At 33.4% G+C, this 17,894-nt stretch overlaps 1 protein-coding gene across 2 annotated transcripts in view; it reads left to right on the top strand.

Annotated features, from left to right (window-relative positions):
* The first annotated feature begins 284 nt into the window (after positions 1 to 284).
* Positions 285 to 17,894, top strand: part of ADAMTS16 (ADAM metallopeptidase with thrombospondin type 1 motif 16) — a 221,290-nt gene continuing 203,680 nt past the window's right edge. The window contains exons 1-3 of one of the 2 annotated variants that reach the window (XM_074279151.1): positions 285 to 371; positions 6,229 to 6,334; positions 15,715 to 16,040. In XM_074279151.1, coding sequence (XP_074135252.1) covers positions 15,723 to 16,040 — 318 coding nt within the window. In that variant the 5' untranslated portion in view covers positions 285 to 371; positions 6,229 to 6,334; positions 15,715 to 15,722. Of the gene's footprint in view, positions 372 to 5,348; positions 6,059 to 6,228; positions 6,335 to 15,714; positions 16,041 to 17,894 lie in introns of those variants that run through there. The other variant, XM_074279150.1, reaches the window with a different exon arrangement.

The raw sequence follows: 17,894 nt of genomic DNA, 5'->3' as shown, positions 1-17,894 counted from the left end.
TAGGCTCTTTATTTAAGGAGCAGTTTTCTTTAATTCAGAACATTTGCTAAACTCATCAAACTGTCTATCTTTGGGCTATACAGATCAGACCAGCCAGTTTACTCACCCAGATGCTGAACTATTCAATTAAAACAGAATTGACAGAAACATTGCTAATCTCATTAACCCAGATAACCAAGAAGCCTCCCTTCTGCTTTTCCTCAAGCCAGAGGTGGTAATGGAGAGAAAAAGCTCTCACCTGAAAGCTTCATCTTTCCAAGATATTTCTGGGCCTGTAGGCCGATGACATCAACTCTCCCTGATCAATCAGGAATCATTCAGCTGACCCATGCTCTCATCTGGCTCTCTAAATCTTTCACAATTCTAGCAAGGTAGGTTTTATTGTTTTAGTTTTTTTTTTTTTTGTTTGTTTGTTTTTTGTTTTTGTTTTGTTTTGTTTTAGCTTCTCTACTATATCTTCACTTCTCAGGTTCCTTTTCTTTGGTTATTGTTGTCTTCTCATGCCCTCTCTTGGAACTTTTTCACTGTAGTCCTTGGTCCTTGGTTTAAATGAGTGTCTCTTGATTCTGAGACACATTTTACTTTAAAAAAGATTATGTGATAATCAAGTAGCATAGAATTAGCTCTCCTCAGTAATGAGGTGATAAAGGCAATTCAATATCCCAATTCCAATAATTCCAATAGACTAGGGATAGAAAATGGCATCTGCCTCCAGAGAGAGAACTTTGGAGACTGAATATGGATCACCTTTGTGTTTGCTTTTTCTTTCTCATGGTTTTTCCCTTTTTTTGTGACATTTCTTACACAACATGACAGATATGGAAATGTCTTAAATAGTTGAACATGAATAACTTTATTCAAATTGCTATCTTGGGGAGAGGGGAAGTAAAAGAGAAAAATCTGGAGCTCAAAATCTTACAAAAATGAATGTTAAAAATTATCTTTACTTTTTTTTTTTTTTTTTTTGAAAAATGAAATGAAGGAAGGAAGGGAGAGGAAGAATTGAAATAGTGGTCAGGTGGCCTTCTTCTTCCTGTACCCTCACTTATGAAAAGATATAAGAATATTTGAAAGGGAATATGGTCTAGTAGGAAGAGGCTAGAAGTCTGTATTAAAATTCCAAGTATGGCACTTACTACCAATAGAACACAATGGACAACATTTGAGCCTTATTTTTGCTCATGTATAAGGTAGATCCTATTTGTACTACTAGTTTCAGAGGCTTGGTATGCTGAAAGTGCTTTGTAAAGCTTAAAGCATTATATAAAAGTATACTGTTAAAAAAAAATCTATAAACCTGTTTACCACCTGGTTCTGTGCAGAGCAAGCATAGTGCCCTTGTCTGTTGTCTGCTTAATGCTTTGTGGCCTTCAGACACAGAAGTATACAATTTAGCACATGCTGGAGATTACTTACTATATCAGTGTTTTCAAAGTGTTTTTCATTCATCCTATTCAACAACAAGAAGAGTGGGCTACTGTGTGAATGCAAAAGTCCAAGGAATTTCCAGAGAACTGCCATGTGTTCGTAAGTGCTTTAGATTTCCAACATGATGCAGCAGTAGTTATCCAACTTGAATAACTAATACATTTAAATGTAATAAAATATAAAAAAAAAAAAAAACCTCTAGAAGAAATCTTAATTTCTTATCTAATTCAATTTTTCTCTAAGATTTCTAGATGGGGACTAGAAGCTAATATTTGGATGGATGGATGTGTGTGTATGTATACATGCGCTCAAGTGCGTATTCTAATGGTTCAGATCATATATTAAAAAAAGCTAATCTTTAAAGTCCTCATTATTCATTATTCTTTTAAGATCAAATGACCAAATTGATTTCAAGCTTTAAAAAACATTCCAAAGTATTTCTTTCTTAAAACTGAAGCAAACTTAAGTAAAAGTATTTCTAGCAGCCCTTAGTCGATGGCTAGATCTTTCCATTGCTCTGGATCACTAAAAAAAAAAAAAAAAGGTAAGGAGCTTTAGGTGTTTGAGTCATGCCATTTAATCCTTACCATATTCTCTTAAAATAACATTTTCTAGAATACTCTTACTGGCCAAAGCAGAAGTCAGACATTTTGCTGCTGATTTGCTAAATCAACCTAGAATGGTTTTAGTAATAGCTGAAGTTAAAAATGGAAATGCATAAATTGCAGAAGGGTTTGCATTGTTCAAATCCCTAGATGCTTGTGACATTGTTACTAAAATGTAGGAAGTTGCTTTTTGATGCTTATCCTTACAGCTGAACAAGTTGGAGAAACCACATTCCTGTTCAGAAAAGCCCCCTTTATTCTCCTCTCACAATGGTAAGGGAGCTATTAAGCAATTCCTGGTTTCTCCTATAAGAGAATTTGTCCTAAAAGTAATTTCTTTTAAAGTAGGCTATCTTCCTTCCTTCCTTCTGTTTGAACTTATGAACAAAAATGCCTTTGGGTTTTTACATGTGAGAGTAATTAGGATTAAGGAAATCTGATTCCTTTTAATTTTATACTGGACATAAGGGTTCTATGGTCTCTAAAGGATATATCATTAAGTAGAGATTCATATGTATTAAACGTGCAATACATGTTATTTGTGTATTTATTTGTGACACAGGAATAATTTGTCTTCTGTTGAAGGAATATCAACAGACTTTGAATATTCAACCAGCCCTCTTGTTGCTGAGTAAATTTAAACCCTGCCCCCCCCAAAAAAAATTGGTCAAGGTCAAATGTGTTGAATCTACAAAAACACATCAATTTTTCCCTTTCATAGTTTCAATTATTTTGCAAAGAATTTCTCAAGAAAATCGCAATTTTAACTCAGAGGAGACAATGTATAGACTCATTCTATCAGATGCAGGAGTTGTACAGAACTTCAACTGTTTTTGAGAGTTGCTATACCTGGGACAATAGCAATTAAAGTCTTTTTTTGGTAGTGAGTTTATTTATTTTCAATAGACATTGCTTAATGAATCATGTTGGGAAAGAAAAATCAGAGTGAAAGGGAAAAACCATGGGAGAAATAAAAAATAAAATAAAAAAAGAAGTGAACATAGCATGTGCTGATTTACATTTAGTTTTCTTAGATTTTTTTCTGGATGCAGATGATATTTTCTGTCCAAAGTCTATTGGGATTAAAGAATCGTTCATAGTTAATCATCAAACATTCTAATAGCAATTCAATTCAACAAAATTGTATTGAATTTTTATTTTTATTATTTGTAAGGCACTGTGATAATAATGAATAGCATGCTCTAAACTGTTTTAAAATTTGCAATGTTAAAAACACAAAAACATGCACAGAAACCTTCATATTGATGATTCTGTCCTGTGAATACTATTATACCCATTTTATACACGACTCCATTTGATTTAAAAAAAAAAAAAAAAAAAGTTCTTAAGCACCTATTTTAAACACTGTGCTGGGTGCCAGCAATAAAAATAAGTGAAGTGTGCTTTGCTCTCTAGAAATTGTCATTTCACTGGGATAAGAAAATGGGTCCAAAGAAATAAGTGATTTACCCATAGTTACAAAAATAGTATACAGAAGAAGCAGTAATTGACCAAGTCTTCTAACTTTAAATCCAATGCTTAAAGGAAACATCTGTGGAAAGAAACATCTGGCAAGTTAAGCAAACAACTTCAGCTTTAAAAATAGGCAATGGGAGATAGAGGTGAGAAGAGAAGGCAGAATATTTGATCTCTAAAACAAATAACTGATATTTGTATAATAATTTGAGGTTCACCAATTGCTTTACATATATAAAATGTTATTTGAGCCTAACAGTAACTCTGTGGGTGTAATAACTTAAGGGTATTATTGTCCCTCCTTTACAGAAGAGAAAATGGAAGTTTACTGAGACAAAGTAAAGTACACATGGTCACCCATCTAATAAGTATGGCCCCATCACACCCCATTCTCTCTCTCCCCTCTCCCCTCTCTCCTCTCTCCTCTTCTCTCTCTCATATACACACACACACACATACATTCAATGTTTTAAATACATTTAGAATCTAACTAATAAAAGGATCAAGGGAATACAAATAAAGGGAAGAAGTGTGGTAAGGAAAAAGGACTTGGATATGTGACCCTAAGAGCTCACATTTATGTCATGCTTTAAAATATGTAAAAAGTAATTTACAAAAAAAGTATTTTACAAATATAATCTCACTTAATTTTCACAAAAGTCTATAAAGTAGCTACTACTGTTATCCTCATTTTACTATTAAGGATACTGAGGTAGAATTTAAGTGACTTGCCTAAGGTAAATGTATAAATGTCAGAAGGGTAAATTTAAGCTCAGGTCTTCCTAACTCCAAATCCAAAATTTTCTCCATCCAGATTACTTACCAGCTTCAATGTGCCATGCATCTGTCCCAGTCACTCTCAGTCCCTGTTTTTTGTTTTAACCAAAATATTTGACTATAATAAGTACTTTACCTCTGTTTTAGTGCCTACTCTGCTTCTCTGACCCCTCCCTCTACTTTGAATCAGTGCATAATGCTCTGATCCATCCACTTGGCTTTCTAGGATACAATGATTGGCCCCACCAGAGAGACAGCTTTTGATACACAGGTGACAAAATGAACACTAGAGGAAGGAATAACCTTGAAAACTGGGGTGTGAGGGAGAGGGAGGAAAAGTTAAACCCAGCTACTGGATCAAAACTTCCACCTGCTGATGGAGGTAGGGAGAGAGGGAAAGAGAGTCAGGCATAGAGAAAGGAGAGCAGAGGGAGGGAGGAGAGGGGAGGAGACAGCCAGAGACAGAAATAGACAGAGACAGAAAGAAAGGATGGATATGAGAAAGATGAAAGTAAAATGAGAAAAATTGTGGGGAAGGTTAGAAATGGAACAATTTTAAATTCAGGTAACGTGTAAATCCTGTTCGGTTCTTACAACTTTCCTCCCTAGAGATTCGGAAAGTGACTCTTCCAAGAGCTTTGTGTCTTCCTGCAATATCTGCAGCTCATAGGATCAGTTGCTGCCAGGGATCTTAGACTCAAACTCAAAAGCAGTTTGTGGCAGTTTATTTAGAAGGTGTTTTCAACTCATGTCTGACTAGTTCTTCCTTTTTTGATCATCGCTAGCTGGTGCTATCCACATCAGGTCCTCATAATACTTAGCCAAGATCAGAGGCTGCTGGGAGACAAGAAGTGATTCCATCACCTTCCTGTCCCCTTCACAATACCTAGTAATGAGCTTGATCGATGTGAGTATATTAATGCCTGCTAAAGAAAGGGCGGCAGAGACTTCTAAGAAGAGTGCCTGCCGGGGAATAGCAGGGTGAATGGTCAGCTCCCTACTCCCTAGCCTTCCACAGGTGCTGTGATTCTCAGTTGGCTGGATAGGTCTGTCATTCAATAAGAGCCAGGATTAGAAAGAGGAGCTGAGGAAAGGGAGGAGAGTTCACCGGGAACGGACTGACAGAGTGAATCCTGAATCGGCAAGCGGGCAGCACCCTCTGGCCTTCTGCCCTCCAATTCTACAGTCATTCCATCCTCCTCTGCCACCCGTTCCTCGCTGTTGTCACAGTGGCGGCTCTGGACCTGCCTCCCACCTTCTGCTCCTCCCGCTCCTCCTCCTCCTTCTGCCTACCTCCTCCTCCTCTTCTCCCCTACCTCCTTTTCCTCCCCCTCCTCCTCTTCCCCCTCCTCTCTTGCAGCTCTGAGGGTTCCCGGCTAATGCTTGCTGCTGCCGCCGCCGCTGCCACCCCTCTCTCGGTGAAGAACAATAATAACAGTTACTGGCACCCGAGCTCACACCAGAGAAATAACCCTTTGCATTAGATGGTGCTGAATTGTCTCCCTGGCAGACTTGCAAACGGTGCAGCTGTGACAAGAATACTTTGCCCTAAATTCTCTTCAAAGTCCAATTGGATGAATAACTCCATAACTCAGAATTATTTGAAGCTTTAAGATATGAAGAAAGGGACTGTTTAGATGTATTAGTGGTATATTTTGTGTCTTGTACGGAGCAGTTTAAATTTAGAAGAAGGGCATTAAGGGGCTATCGCCATGACCTTAAAGAGCTGGGTGGTGTTCTGGTTACTGTTGTTCTTTGAAATAATATTAAAGGTAAGTTTATGTTCTGCCTACCTTTTTATTTTTAGAATTTCTGAATTATTAAGACACGTTTTAATTTCCGACCCGAGGGGGGGAGATGACAAATGACTCCCAACCCGCTGCCTTTTCTTCCCTCCTTTATTTTGACTCGCTCTCATGAAATGTTTGCAAATGTTTTGTAGCATGCACCTGTGTATGCTGTAGAAACAGCTGCTGGCGTTCCTCGAAGCCAAAACTTCCCGCATCCTTCGCTGCACTCGGAGTTAGCGGACTTGGTGGAAAACAGTGGTAAGTCAATAAGGTTTGGGATTCTAATCTTTAAAACTCAGCAGCTCATAAATTCTCTCGATACTTGGTTATATGGTGCTGTAAGTGGTCATAATTGCAAGGAACACATCAAACCCTAATTAAAAAATACTTCTGTGCTTTCTTCTTGTTTCCTCACAGCACACCCCATAATTAGCCAATCGTTAGTATTTTTTTACTGTATTGCCTTGTAAAACTGTAATGACTTTGCTTACCAGGGAAATAATGTCAAATGTTAAGAAAGGACCATTCAGATGCGTTTGTGGGGAAAGATGGGGGTGGGGGAACATGAAACTTTGAGAAAGTAGTAGTAGGTAGTCTGGTTTCTAAATCACAAGACAAGGGTTATGCTGTATAATTAATATCAGACCACTGCTTATGAAAAAAATTCTCCTTATTTTGAAAACCAAGGCAATTGCTTACAGTTGATTGCTTATCCTAACACCTATGGACATTTTAAAGTAGATGTCTCAAGTCTATGATATACTTTTTATCCTGTGGGAATGCTGAAACTGGTAATTATATACTACAAATGTGGAATCAGACTAATTGATATTATTTGACTTTATAAAAAATAAAAATTCGGTGTAAAAAAAAAAACACACAAGTTTTTAAATGCTGGGATTATTTTAGGCATCACCAAAGGTATTTTAATTGTATGGCATTCAAATTTGTTGAATTGATACCCCTACATCCTGAAAAAGAGCATAGAAATGCAGGTAGAAGGAGGCATTCTTCTTTCTTGAGCTTATTTCTTAAATTTTGTCATCAGTTCCTTAGAGAGTATGTAAATAATGACATAGGTAAGGATAAATATTTATCAGAAGTTCTCAATAGCTTTTAAAATAAGATCTAAGTTTAAGGACAATAAAACATAAGTTATGAGATGAGTTAAAAGAATTAACTGAGTTTGAGAATTCCTGAAAACAGGAGCATGATAAGAAAAATAATTGTGAGCAGTTAATATGTAAATGAAATATTTCAATACTGTTTTACATGATACATAATGCTGTAGAAAAATCGCTAAAACAAAAGAAAGGGCAATTCTGAAATTTGCACCACTGTAGAGGAGATCCACTAGAGGGCGGTAAATGTAAACATTACAAAGTGATGGGGAAATGGATTTTTAATGTTGGTAGTGCAAGGTTATCTCTATTTATAGATTTCCCCCTTTTTTCCCCTGAGATTTCCTTGAAACTTGTCCATGACTTCACCTGAAATCATATAATGTAGTCTGATTCATTATTTTTATGTGAAATATAGAAAAATAACTTATCTACATATTGGTATTCCTCCTACACCCCCCCAATTTTTTTTTTTTTTTTAATAAATCAGAAGTCAACTTGGCAATATGTGATCCCATGTCTTTTGTTAAATTTAATTAATATTAACTAAACAATAAACATTCAGAGAATAATTTGAGACAATAGTAAACAAAAGGCAATTTATACATTTTAGAGTTTACCTTTAGATGTGTTTGAATGTTGTCTTTCCAACTTATTGTCTGTGTGACTTTGGCCAAGTCATTTACTTCTGTAGGTTTTGGTGTCTTTGTAAAATTAGAGGTTTAGTCTGAATGTTCTCTAAAGATACTGTTTTTTGAATTAGAAGAACTGAATTCAAATCTAGGACAAATCTCTGAATCTACCTTACTGGATTTAATTTTCTTCATTTGTGAAATGAGAGGTTTAAGACAAGATGGCATCTGAAATAGATTCCAGCTTTAATTATGATCTTTTATAGATCCAAATTCTTATTCTCCCCTGGATGAATTGTCATGAATTGTCAAATCTCTTAAGTTTTTTTTTTTTATTATTATTTCTTTTGCTTTTAATGCCAGCAAAAGTGGTTTTATGATATTCTGTATTCATATTATCAAGGACATGCATTTTTATGATGACTGGTGCTTACAATTTTTGCAACAAAGTAAATAAAAGAGTAAGATATCAGAAATGAAGGATTACTTGGTTTGCTTATTCAAATGAGCTTTTGTTAACTACAATGAAAAGACAAAAGTTTAGATAACATAATATAAAACTAGCATTTTAAAAGAGATTTTAGGTTTTCAAAAATGCACTTTACATGGTAACTCATTTGATCAGTGTAAATCCTTCATACTGCTGGATAAATAACTCAGTGTACCCACCCTATCTACTGACAATACTTTTAAGTGTTATTTAAAGTCCAGAGAGTCACATATTCATTAACATCATCATCACTTCTAAAAGTATATAGTAGTATAGATCAACAAATCATTGGGCATGGGATATCCAATTTAAATTGTATACCCCAATTAAATTGGACTTAAAATCATATAAGCTATTGCTATTTTCTATTTTAAGTGACTGGCATAAGTACAAAAAAAGAGAAAAGGAAATTAACATCTTTTTATAGAAGCAGAAATAGGTTTATACCTTAAAAAAGCCAAATTTATTTTCAGTGTACAAACATACTAATTACATCATCACTTGATATATTTTTTCACTGACTAATAGTAGTAGAAGACTTGAAGCCTTTTATTAATTTTCATTCACAATCAAAATACTATTAATACAGGTGAAAACAAATAAACAAAATGACATTAACTATTAGATTTTTATTCATTTCATTCCATCATTTAATTTTTAGCTAACATTAGAATCCTATTATAGGTAGTAGACTTAAAGCAATAATTTGTATAAATTTAGAATTCCTCTTAATTTGACTCAGTAGAAGTGATGAGGATGAAAAAAATATGCACAAATATAATTGGCATATAGGGTTGGAAATTGACATGCTATTTAGCTTGGCACAGTATGCCATGACTTGGTAAGACAGAACATTCATCTGCTTATTTTTGCAACAAAACTGAACTGAAGTAAGACTGAGCCGTCCAAGGTATTGATATGAGTCACCATTGGGAGAATTTTCCTCTTACAAAAATTGTACATAACCTCTTAGTTTAATTTAAAATAGCTTCAGAAATAGCAAGTTTTCATTATATTTGAAATTGGCTAAAGTTTCTCATAATTAAGATATCTTTTGAAAATATTTTTAAAGTTTTTTGTAAAATTGCACTTACTTAAAATGGGTATGGCAACTTTATTTTCCAGAGTAATAAAAACAACATCATATTGTGGTAATGATCTTTTTGGTTTCTAGGTTCATTGAATCCATAAATGTTAGTCTTCTACAACCATCTACATAATATCTAATAGCATGTCAGTGAAAATTCTCTTTACTCCAAATTGGCTTCTAGAAGTAGATATTTTATCTTGTTACATTTCTTTTGTCTCCTTTTCCAATAAGATATATAGCTTGTTCATATCACTATATCAGAAAGTGTATAGCGATAAGATTAATCGCTTATAAAAGACTGATATATCATATTTGGAAAAGGAATATATTTGTACAAAGAAGAAACAAAACGTACAGCCTTAAGAGTATGGCTCACATTATTTAATCTGATGACTTTTAACAATTATTTGCTTATTCATTCATTTTTGCTGGGAAGAGTTCTTACCTTTTTAAGTGTGGTGTGAGAGTTGCTAAATCACTCTTGTTCTAAACAACCCAATTTCACTTCTGTCATCACTTCATGGCTACAGCTGAATTGATAACATTACAAGGCCAGTGACTTGGAAACAGCCATATTAGAGCTGGAGGAGGAAGGTGTAAAAATGATAAAGCCAGCCAACTGTCTCTGTCCCTTTAGTCTAGAACAAGGGGTCTAGGATGAAAGTGATGAATATTGATCAATTGTGAGTGGTCCACATTAAGGAAAAAGTTCATTAATTATATTGAAAATATTGGAAATATTCTTACTTTCCTCCCTTTAGATATCCAGGATTTACTATTACTTAGTGAAAGCAAATTATATCTCCACATTCTTGTAATAAATGTATTGACTATTAACTAACTTTATCTTGGCTTCTTCACTACATACCTCATAAAAAAGAACTTTCTAATCAGTTGCTATTTTTATGTTACCAAATTATTGATTAATAAAATTGTAATTATGTCCACTTATAGGAAAGTCAGAACTAATAAAGTATTTAAGTAGTCATTAAATAGTTTAATCATTCTAATCATCTAATTCTAATTATTTTCAATAGCTTTAAAATCTGGGTTGAAGAGAATTCAGAATTCATGTAATCTTATTCATGCACGAAGCACTTATTCTATTCCCCATATGGTGTCCCTTGGATACTTATCCCCAACAAATAGACATTCAGCCACCTCTGAATACTTATTTAGTTACAATGATATTAATAATATTAACAACAGCAATGATAAAAAAAAATAAGTTTTGAAATGTGGAAGACTTGAACTCAAATATTATCTTTGGCACATATTGGCCCTATGACTTTGGAGAAGTCATTTAACTCCTTAGGACACAAAGCAACTCTCTAAGATTCTAAGTTGCAAAGAAGGTCTGGCTTGCATTGTTATAAGAGGTTCCTCATTACAGAATTCCTGTGCCAATAAATTCATAGATTCTATCTTAAACCCATGGGAGTTTGGGTAGTAAAATACATATTTGTATAACTAGCCTATTCCATTTCTGAATAGCTTGGTTAGTTTGGAAGATTTTTCCATGCATTGGATTGATGTCTCTTTATTATTTTTATCCATGATTAGTTCTGTTATGTAGCCAAGCAGAGTCTAATCCTCTTACATGATAGTTTTAAAAATAGTTGAAAGGCAATATAGTATAGATTTCTAGACTTAAAGTCTAGAGAGAAACAGGATCAGGGCAGCTAGGTGGCTCAGTAGATAGAGCACCAGCCCTGAAGTCAGAAGAACCTGAGTTCAATCTGGCCTTAGATGCTTAACACTAGCTGTGTGGGAGGAGAAAAGAGAAGGGAACAAATTCTTATTTGACTTATTACTTAGACTTGTGAAGTTTCTATTTCTTCATCTGTAACATAGAGTTTAAAATAGATTAAAAATCATGTCAACATATAACATTTATCTCAGAGAGTAGTTGTGATATATATGATATATGAAATGAAATACACACACACATATATATATATATATATATATATCATATTCACACATATATTGTCTTATATATTTCCATGTTTTTACTATTATTGAAAATGGTTACATTGCCTAGCTGCAGGTTCCAGTGTATACCATTAGTATTTGATCACGGTGAACACATGACCATGTTAATGGATAAGTACAGAAAGATTTTCTGGTTTAGCAGACAGAGGGTTGTATCTAGAATATAGAAATTCTGGATTTGAATGCTAACTCCATTACTTACTGGATAGATAACCAAGAAAAAGTCCTTTAACCACTCTGAATCTGAATAATGTTATCTGTAAAATGGAGATAATCCTATCACCCACCTCTTAACAGGCAGAAGTTGGGAGGGGATGGCTGGAAAGAGGGTGCTAAGGGAATCAAATGAATTGACATACATAAAGCACTGCAATATTTAAATGCAAATTTTTATCATAATATTTGTCATCATGCCTTTATGATATCTGAGCTCAAAAAACAACTATTGTATTTCTTTGAAAATTTTGAGGCATTTAGATGTATAAAACAGTACAAAGAACATGCTTCAACTGGAGTTCCTTAGTTGTATTAAGAAAGTGCCTCTGTTTCTGTCCAAATGCTTGTTAAAAAGAAACAAAAAAGAACTAGCAATGAATACAGTTGCCTTAGCCATGGGCATTTTTAGAAGAGTTGAATTTATAAGAAAGTGAATCATTGATTTTTGTTAGTTCATATAGGTGTGTTCATAAATGTATTTCAAAGAAAAGGCAAAGACATAACTTAACAAAATAATCTTCTCTAAACACAATCTAACTCAGAACAACTTTACAAGGATGCAGAAACAATCTACAATCCTAATGGACACCAGTGAATCAAGTTCTCCATTTTAGGCAAAATGAGATCATTTTCTGATCTTGTACACATTAATGCTTAAGATAATAAATAGTTAGTCTTTAAATACTCTATGATCCTACAGCATTTGGAGATGTCACACATTTCCCTTTTGCTTTGAGTAAAAAAATATATATAGATGGACAAAAATAATTTTTCTAATCGTCTCTCCCAATTTTTTTGTATATTAAGTGAAAGGTCATTTCAGCTCTCTAGACCAACTTAAAAACAACAAAACTTTTTTTTTTTTTTTTTTTTTTTTTTTTTTAAATATATATATATATATCTTTATACCCTCCAGTTTTACTTCACTGACTCTGGGATCAATTAAAACATAAAATGTTAATTCAGAAAAGAATTAAAGAAAAAACTGACTCATGATTGTCAAGACTGTCAATTTCATTATGATATTAATGATACAGTTTTCATGTATTTGTTTTTGCTGGAATTCTTTTCAAAGTCAGCAGAATTTAGAGCAAATTGTAGCCTGGCATATCAGAAATGCCTGATGATAATGGTTGTTATGATGAAAATGATGAGAAGGATAAGAAGATAGAAATTTTTGTGGATTTTGGATTAATTCTTCTTAAAACCCTCAGGACAAATTCTTTAAAAATACAAGAGTACTTCATCAGATCCAATGAAGAGAGTATACCAGGGAGACAAAAAACATGCAAACTGCTATTTCAGTGTTGGGGAGAGGTTCTATATCATATTATCTAATAGTGCAAAAACTTAGGATCATTGATTGTAAAATTGAATGGAGTTTAAGGATAATCTGTCCAGTATTCTTATTTGATAATGCCCAAATAACTTATACCTAGAAAGTTGTGAAAACAATTTAAATGATGTTAACAAATCAGAGAACACTGATAGTGAAAATGAAGTATATTGTTTTATTTTTGTTTTCCTATTAGAAAGCTCTCCTGGAAAAACCTCCTTTAAACCTTTGATTTGTAAAACAATTTGCATTGCTTTAAAAGCATGTTCCTTTCATATGTTTGTCAGAGAGGCAAAAGAGCAAAAAACAAACTGATATAGAGACTTTTTCAAATGAGCAAGCTCTAGGGCTGAAGTCAGATGATATTCAGCCACATACATTATATTATCTATAGTTTCAGCAAAGTACCATAACTTATTGCTCACCATGATGATTTCTGGCCATTAGGAAAAAGTTAAATTATCTCCATTATGTTCCATTAAGAAATTAAGAATGTAAGTATAACACATTTAAAAAAGAGTTCTACATCTCCCCAAAAAAGCGTTTGACTTACAATATTTAAATGATTAATATTCAAATATCTCATGCTCAGACTTCATAGACTGATTGTTATATACAATCTTTAGATTCATATGTTTTAAGTATGCATCCCTATCTCTTTCATTTATACACACATACAAAGCCATGGTTTCTAGTTTCTATTCTTTAATCTTCTTGCACAAAAATTCAAATTGATTTGTGATTTCAGTTGAAATGTCCCTTGCCAAATGCAATTTGTAACCTACTTATGTCATCACATCCTATGCAACTCTGTCCACCACAAAGTTTCCCCTGGTCAACTGGAATTTTTTGTGAAGTCTTTCTTCATGTTCTTCTCGTATCACAAAAAGACCATTGGAACATTTTGACTGAGCTTTCAACCTCTTTCCTCCTAGCCAGCCTATTGTCTTTTTCTTCTTATCATAATATTTCCTTGATGACATCTCTTCCTCCTATTGCTCATAATTTTTTACTGGACACATGTTTCAGTCTGCTCATGCCTATCATGAGCCTCTGTTGCCTTTTGTGTGAATTAATTTTTATTTCTTTAGCTATATTCTGTTCTATATTTTGCAATCCTATAACACCACAGGTAGAATATTGGTATTTAAAAGATGGATCTTCATTTCAAGAAGTATAAGGTCACTGAAAGAACAAAGCAATTTCCTGAAGGCAATGCAGTCTACCCTCCTCCCACTTGCTATTGTCATTAATAAATAAAAATAGTCCTTAAAATGTTATTGGATCTGAACTCTTATGAGATCCCTTGTGATTTCAGCCTTAGATCTTGGTGCAGGTGGCAGAAAATTCAAATGTCACCTTAAAGGTTTTCTAAGTGATTTATCTAGACACATGATAGGCTAAAAAAAATTGTAAGTAATGTGAAGAATGGCATTGAAACACTCAGTGAAGCATGCTGTGCAACCCGATCAGAAGCAAAGGAAATCTTTTCAGTTGGAGGCCAACAAATTGTTTTGAATAGGAACTGATATTTTAAACAAGCATGTCATAAATTATTAAAAGGTAAATGCAAAAATTATGTGTTAAAGAGTATTTTTTCAGGATGGGAAAACTTTAAATTTAAAAAGCAATGTTTAAGTATAATGATATTCAAATATAAAATATACTAATAAATAAGAGAAAAACTGATGTTCATAAAAACTAAGATATATTGAACAGAAGTCAGATTTACAAAGTAGAAAAATTAAGACATTTCCATTTTCATAAAGCTTTGATATTTTTCCTTTTTTTCAATATCATTTTTATTTCCTTTGGTCACAGAATAATACTATAGATCATACAGATGATTTTGAGGGACATTTTAATCCTTTTGCATATCTAACTATAAAATACATATATGCATGCAGATATATATATATACATATTTGATATATATTTACATATATCAGTACATGCATTCAGTTTATATACACATGTGGTATAGGTGTATGCATTTATATGTAATATACATATTCTGTTTTCTTTAGAGAAATAGCATGATATATAGGCTAGAGAGTTTGTAGTTGTTTTTCAATCACATCTGACTTTCTGTGACCCCATTCGCGGTTTCCTTGGCAAAGATAATGGAATAGTTTGACATTTCCTTCTCTAGGTCATTATCTAGATGAGTAAACTGACACAAATTAAGTTAAGTGACTTTCCCAATAGTCACATAGCTACTGAGAGTCTGAGGTTGAATTTTAATTCAGATTATAGCTCTAGTACATTATCTACCACACCACCTACTTGAGCTACAGGATAGAGAATTGGCTTTGAGAATCTAGTGCTCAATCAGTTCTCTAAATCTATAAATTGCATAAGAGTTTTGGTTTTGTTTTTGTTTTTGTGAAGCAATTGGGATTAAGTGACTTGCTCAGGGTCACACACTCAAGAAGTATTAAATATCCAAGTTTGGATTTAAACTTAGATCATCCTGACTCCAAGGCTAGTGCTCTATCCAATCCACCATGTAGGTGCTCCTTGCATTATAGTTTTTAATCAGCAATGGTAGGGGAAATTTCTTCATCAGATACTCCACATACTAAGGAAATCATAGGTACAGTTCATGAATTATTTATTTACTATACAGTTCAGATTGATATACTAAACACACTCTTTCTTAAGTATATCTAATTTAGTCATAATTATTTAAATACTCATCTACAAAATATTTCTTGCCTTGATTGAACTCTGTTGTTTTGTTCTATTTGACCTACAGAATATGAAATGGTATCAGTTTATGAAGTACACCCAAATGGAGAATATATGTCACATGAAATTATGCACCATCAAAGGAGAAAGAGGTCACCTTCTCATCTAGGAATTGATTCCCTTCATCTTCGGCTCCATGGATTTGGACATGACTTTCACATGGATCTTAAAACTTCTGACAACCTAATAGCTCCTGGATTTATGGTACAAACGTTAGGAAAGAAAGGCACTAAATCAATACATACTTTCCCACCAGAGGAATTCTGCTTTTATCAAGGCTTCTTACGATCGCACCAGAACTCATCAGTAGCACTTTCAACATGTAAAGGTTTGGTAAGTCCAAATCTTACCAGTTATATTCCTGGCATGATTCCAATTAACTATATGAGTATATTTACAACAATTAGGAAATGAAAGTTATAGCCTTGATTTTAGCATGTCATTACAAAAGTGATATGAAAGTCACCAGAGAATATTTGTTTAATTAATGCTTGAAATAAATTGCATAGTGTAAATTTTTATATTCCTTAATTCTCACAGGAACAATAATAATTACACTATTTTTGTTGTTTTAGTCTGTATTATTGATAGGAAATGAAGTTGCCTTATGAAATAGGGGTAGTACTTAATAATATCAAAGGTCAGATTAGCCATGGCTAATGTATTGGAAACTTTAGATAGAAGATGTCTTACTAATCTTCTGATTAATAAGGCAATCCAGAGGAATGACTTTATAGCAAATAAAACATTTAATGTAGTAGGAAAACTGCAGGACAAGGGTTCAAATATGTTTTGCTATTGTACTTTTGTGACCTTTGATAAGCTATGTGAACTTTCTTGGTTTATATTTCCTAACTGGTAAAATGAGGAGTTTAAATATTATAGCTATAATGCTTTAAAAAGTAAAATCTCATTGGACCCTTTCAACAACTCTGTAAGGTAGATGCTTTATTTTATAGATGATGAAATTGAGGCAGACAGACATTAAGTAATTTGCCTAGGTTCACTCAATTGACAAGTATCTAAGATTGAATTTGAACTCTGGTCCTTCTGGGTCCAAGTCCAGCATGCAATAAACCGTGTCACCTAAATGCTTCATAATTTGATTACCTAGAAGGTTCTTTCTGCTCTAAATCTATATATTATAGGTTTGCTGTACTGAGCATTCCACATATTGCCTGTCCTACTTCAAGTCTGTATATAAAATCACATGTTTAGATCTAGCAAAGGACCTTGAAGGACTGCTGGTTTGATTATTTCATTTTGTAGATGCAGGAACTAAAATGCTGAAATATTAAATGACTTGGCAAAAATTCATAGCAGACTGAGGATTTGACCCAGATCCTTTGATGTCAAATACAGTACTGTTGCTACTGTATGATGTTGCTTCTATTCTTTTTATGAGTCGAATCTCTATGCCTATAAGAAACATCCACAATCCTAATCGCAAGTTTATATCACAAGTGTGAAGTGAATTTAATTCGATTCTGCACATTTTTAAGTATTTGCTTGGTACATGGAATTGTGCAGGGCTCTGTGTCAATGTTGGAATAATATCTTTCCCATTTTGCTAATCTAAAAAGATATCAACTCTCTATTTGGGGAGGTTAGAAGAAGGAGAAAGAACATATTTTGCCAAAAGTAGAATTGATTTGAACCTCCTGGATTGGGGAGGGGGGTTCAAACCAAACTTGAATACTTGATAGTATTTTATTTTTGGCAAAAATACAACTTCCTTTTTACAGGGAAAGAGCTTGATAGATGAGAAATTTCTTGGACCAAATTTCTAACCAAATGTTTCTGAAAATATCAATGAGCCAAGTGTGAATAATAAGAAACATAAGATAAAATATTACCTTTGAGTTCACTCAACTTCAAACATTAAAGGAGAAATGTGTTGTCAAAACACTTTAGTGATTTTGCTGATCTTAAAATATTTGGCAAATAGTCTTTCAAACATTCTCTGCATCCTAAAAATACTATATGGCTATAATCCTTGATTTATTTTCCCCATTTAGAATGATTAAATTCAAGCAAATTACATTTATAATGTCTTTGCATATATGCTAGCTGAGAATCCAAAAGTGAATGATCATTAAGAGTTGATTGTAAAATATGTTATGTATTTACAACCTAATAGCTAATGAAGCAAATATGAACTGGTAAGATTTCTGCCTTTTAGTGCTT

This window comes from Sminthopsis crassicaudata, chromosome 1, assembly GCF_048593235.1.
Source record: "Sminthopsis crassicaudata isolate SCR6 chromosome 1, ASM4859323v1, whole genome shotgun sequence".
Lineage (NCBI taxonomy): Eukaryota > Metazoa > Chordata > Mammalia > Dasyuromorphia > Dasyuridae > Sminthopsis > Sminthopsis crassicaudata.
This window is presented reverse-complemented; position numbering and strand designations above follow the sequence as displayed.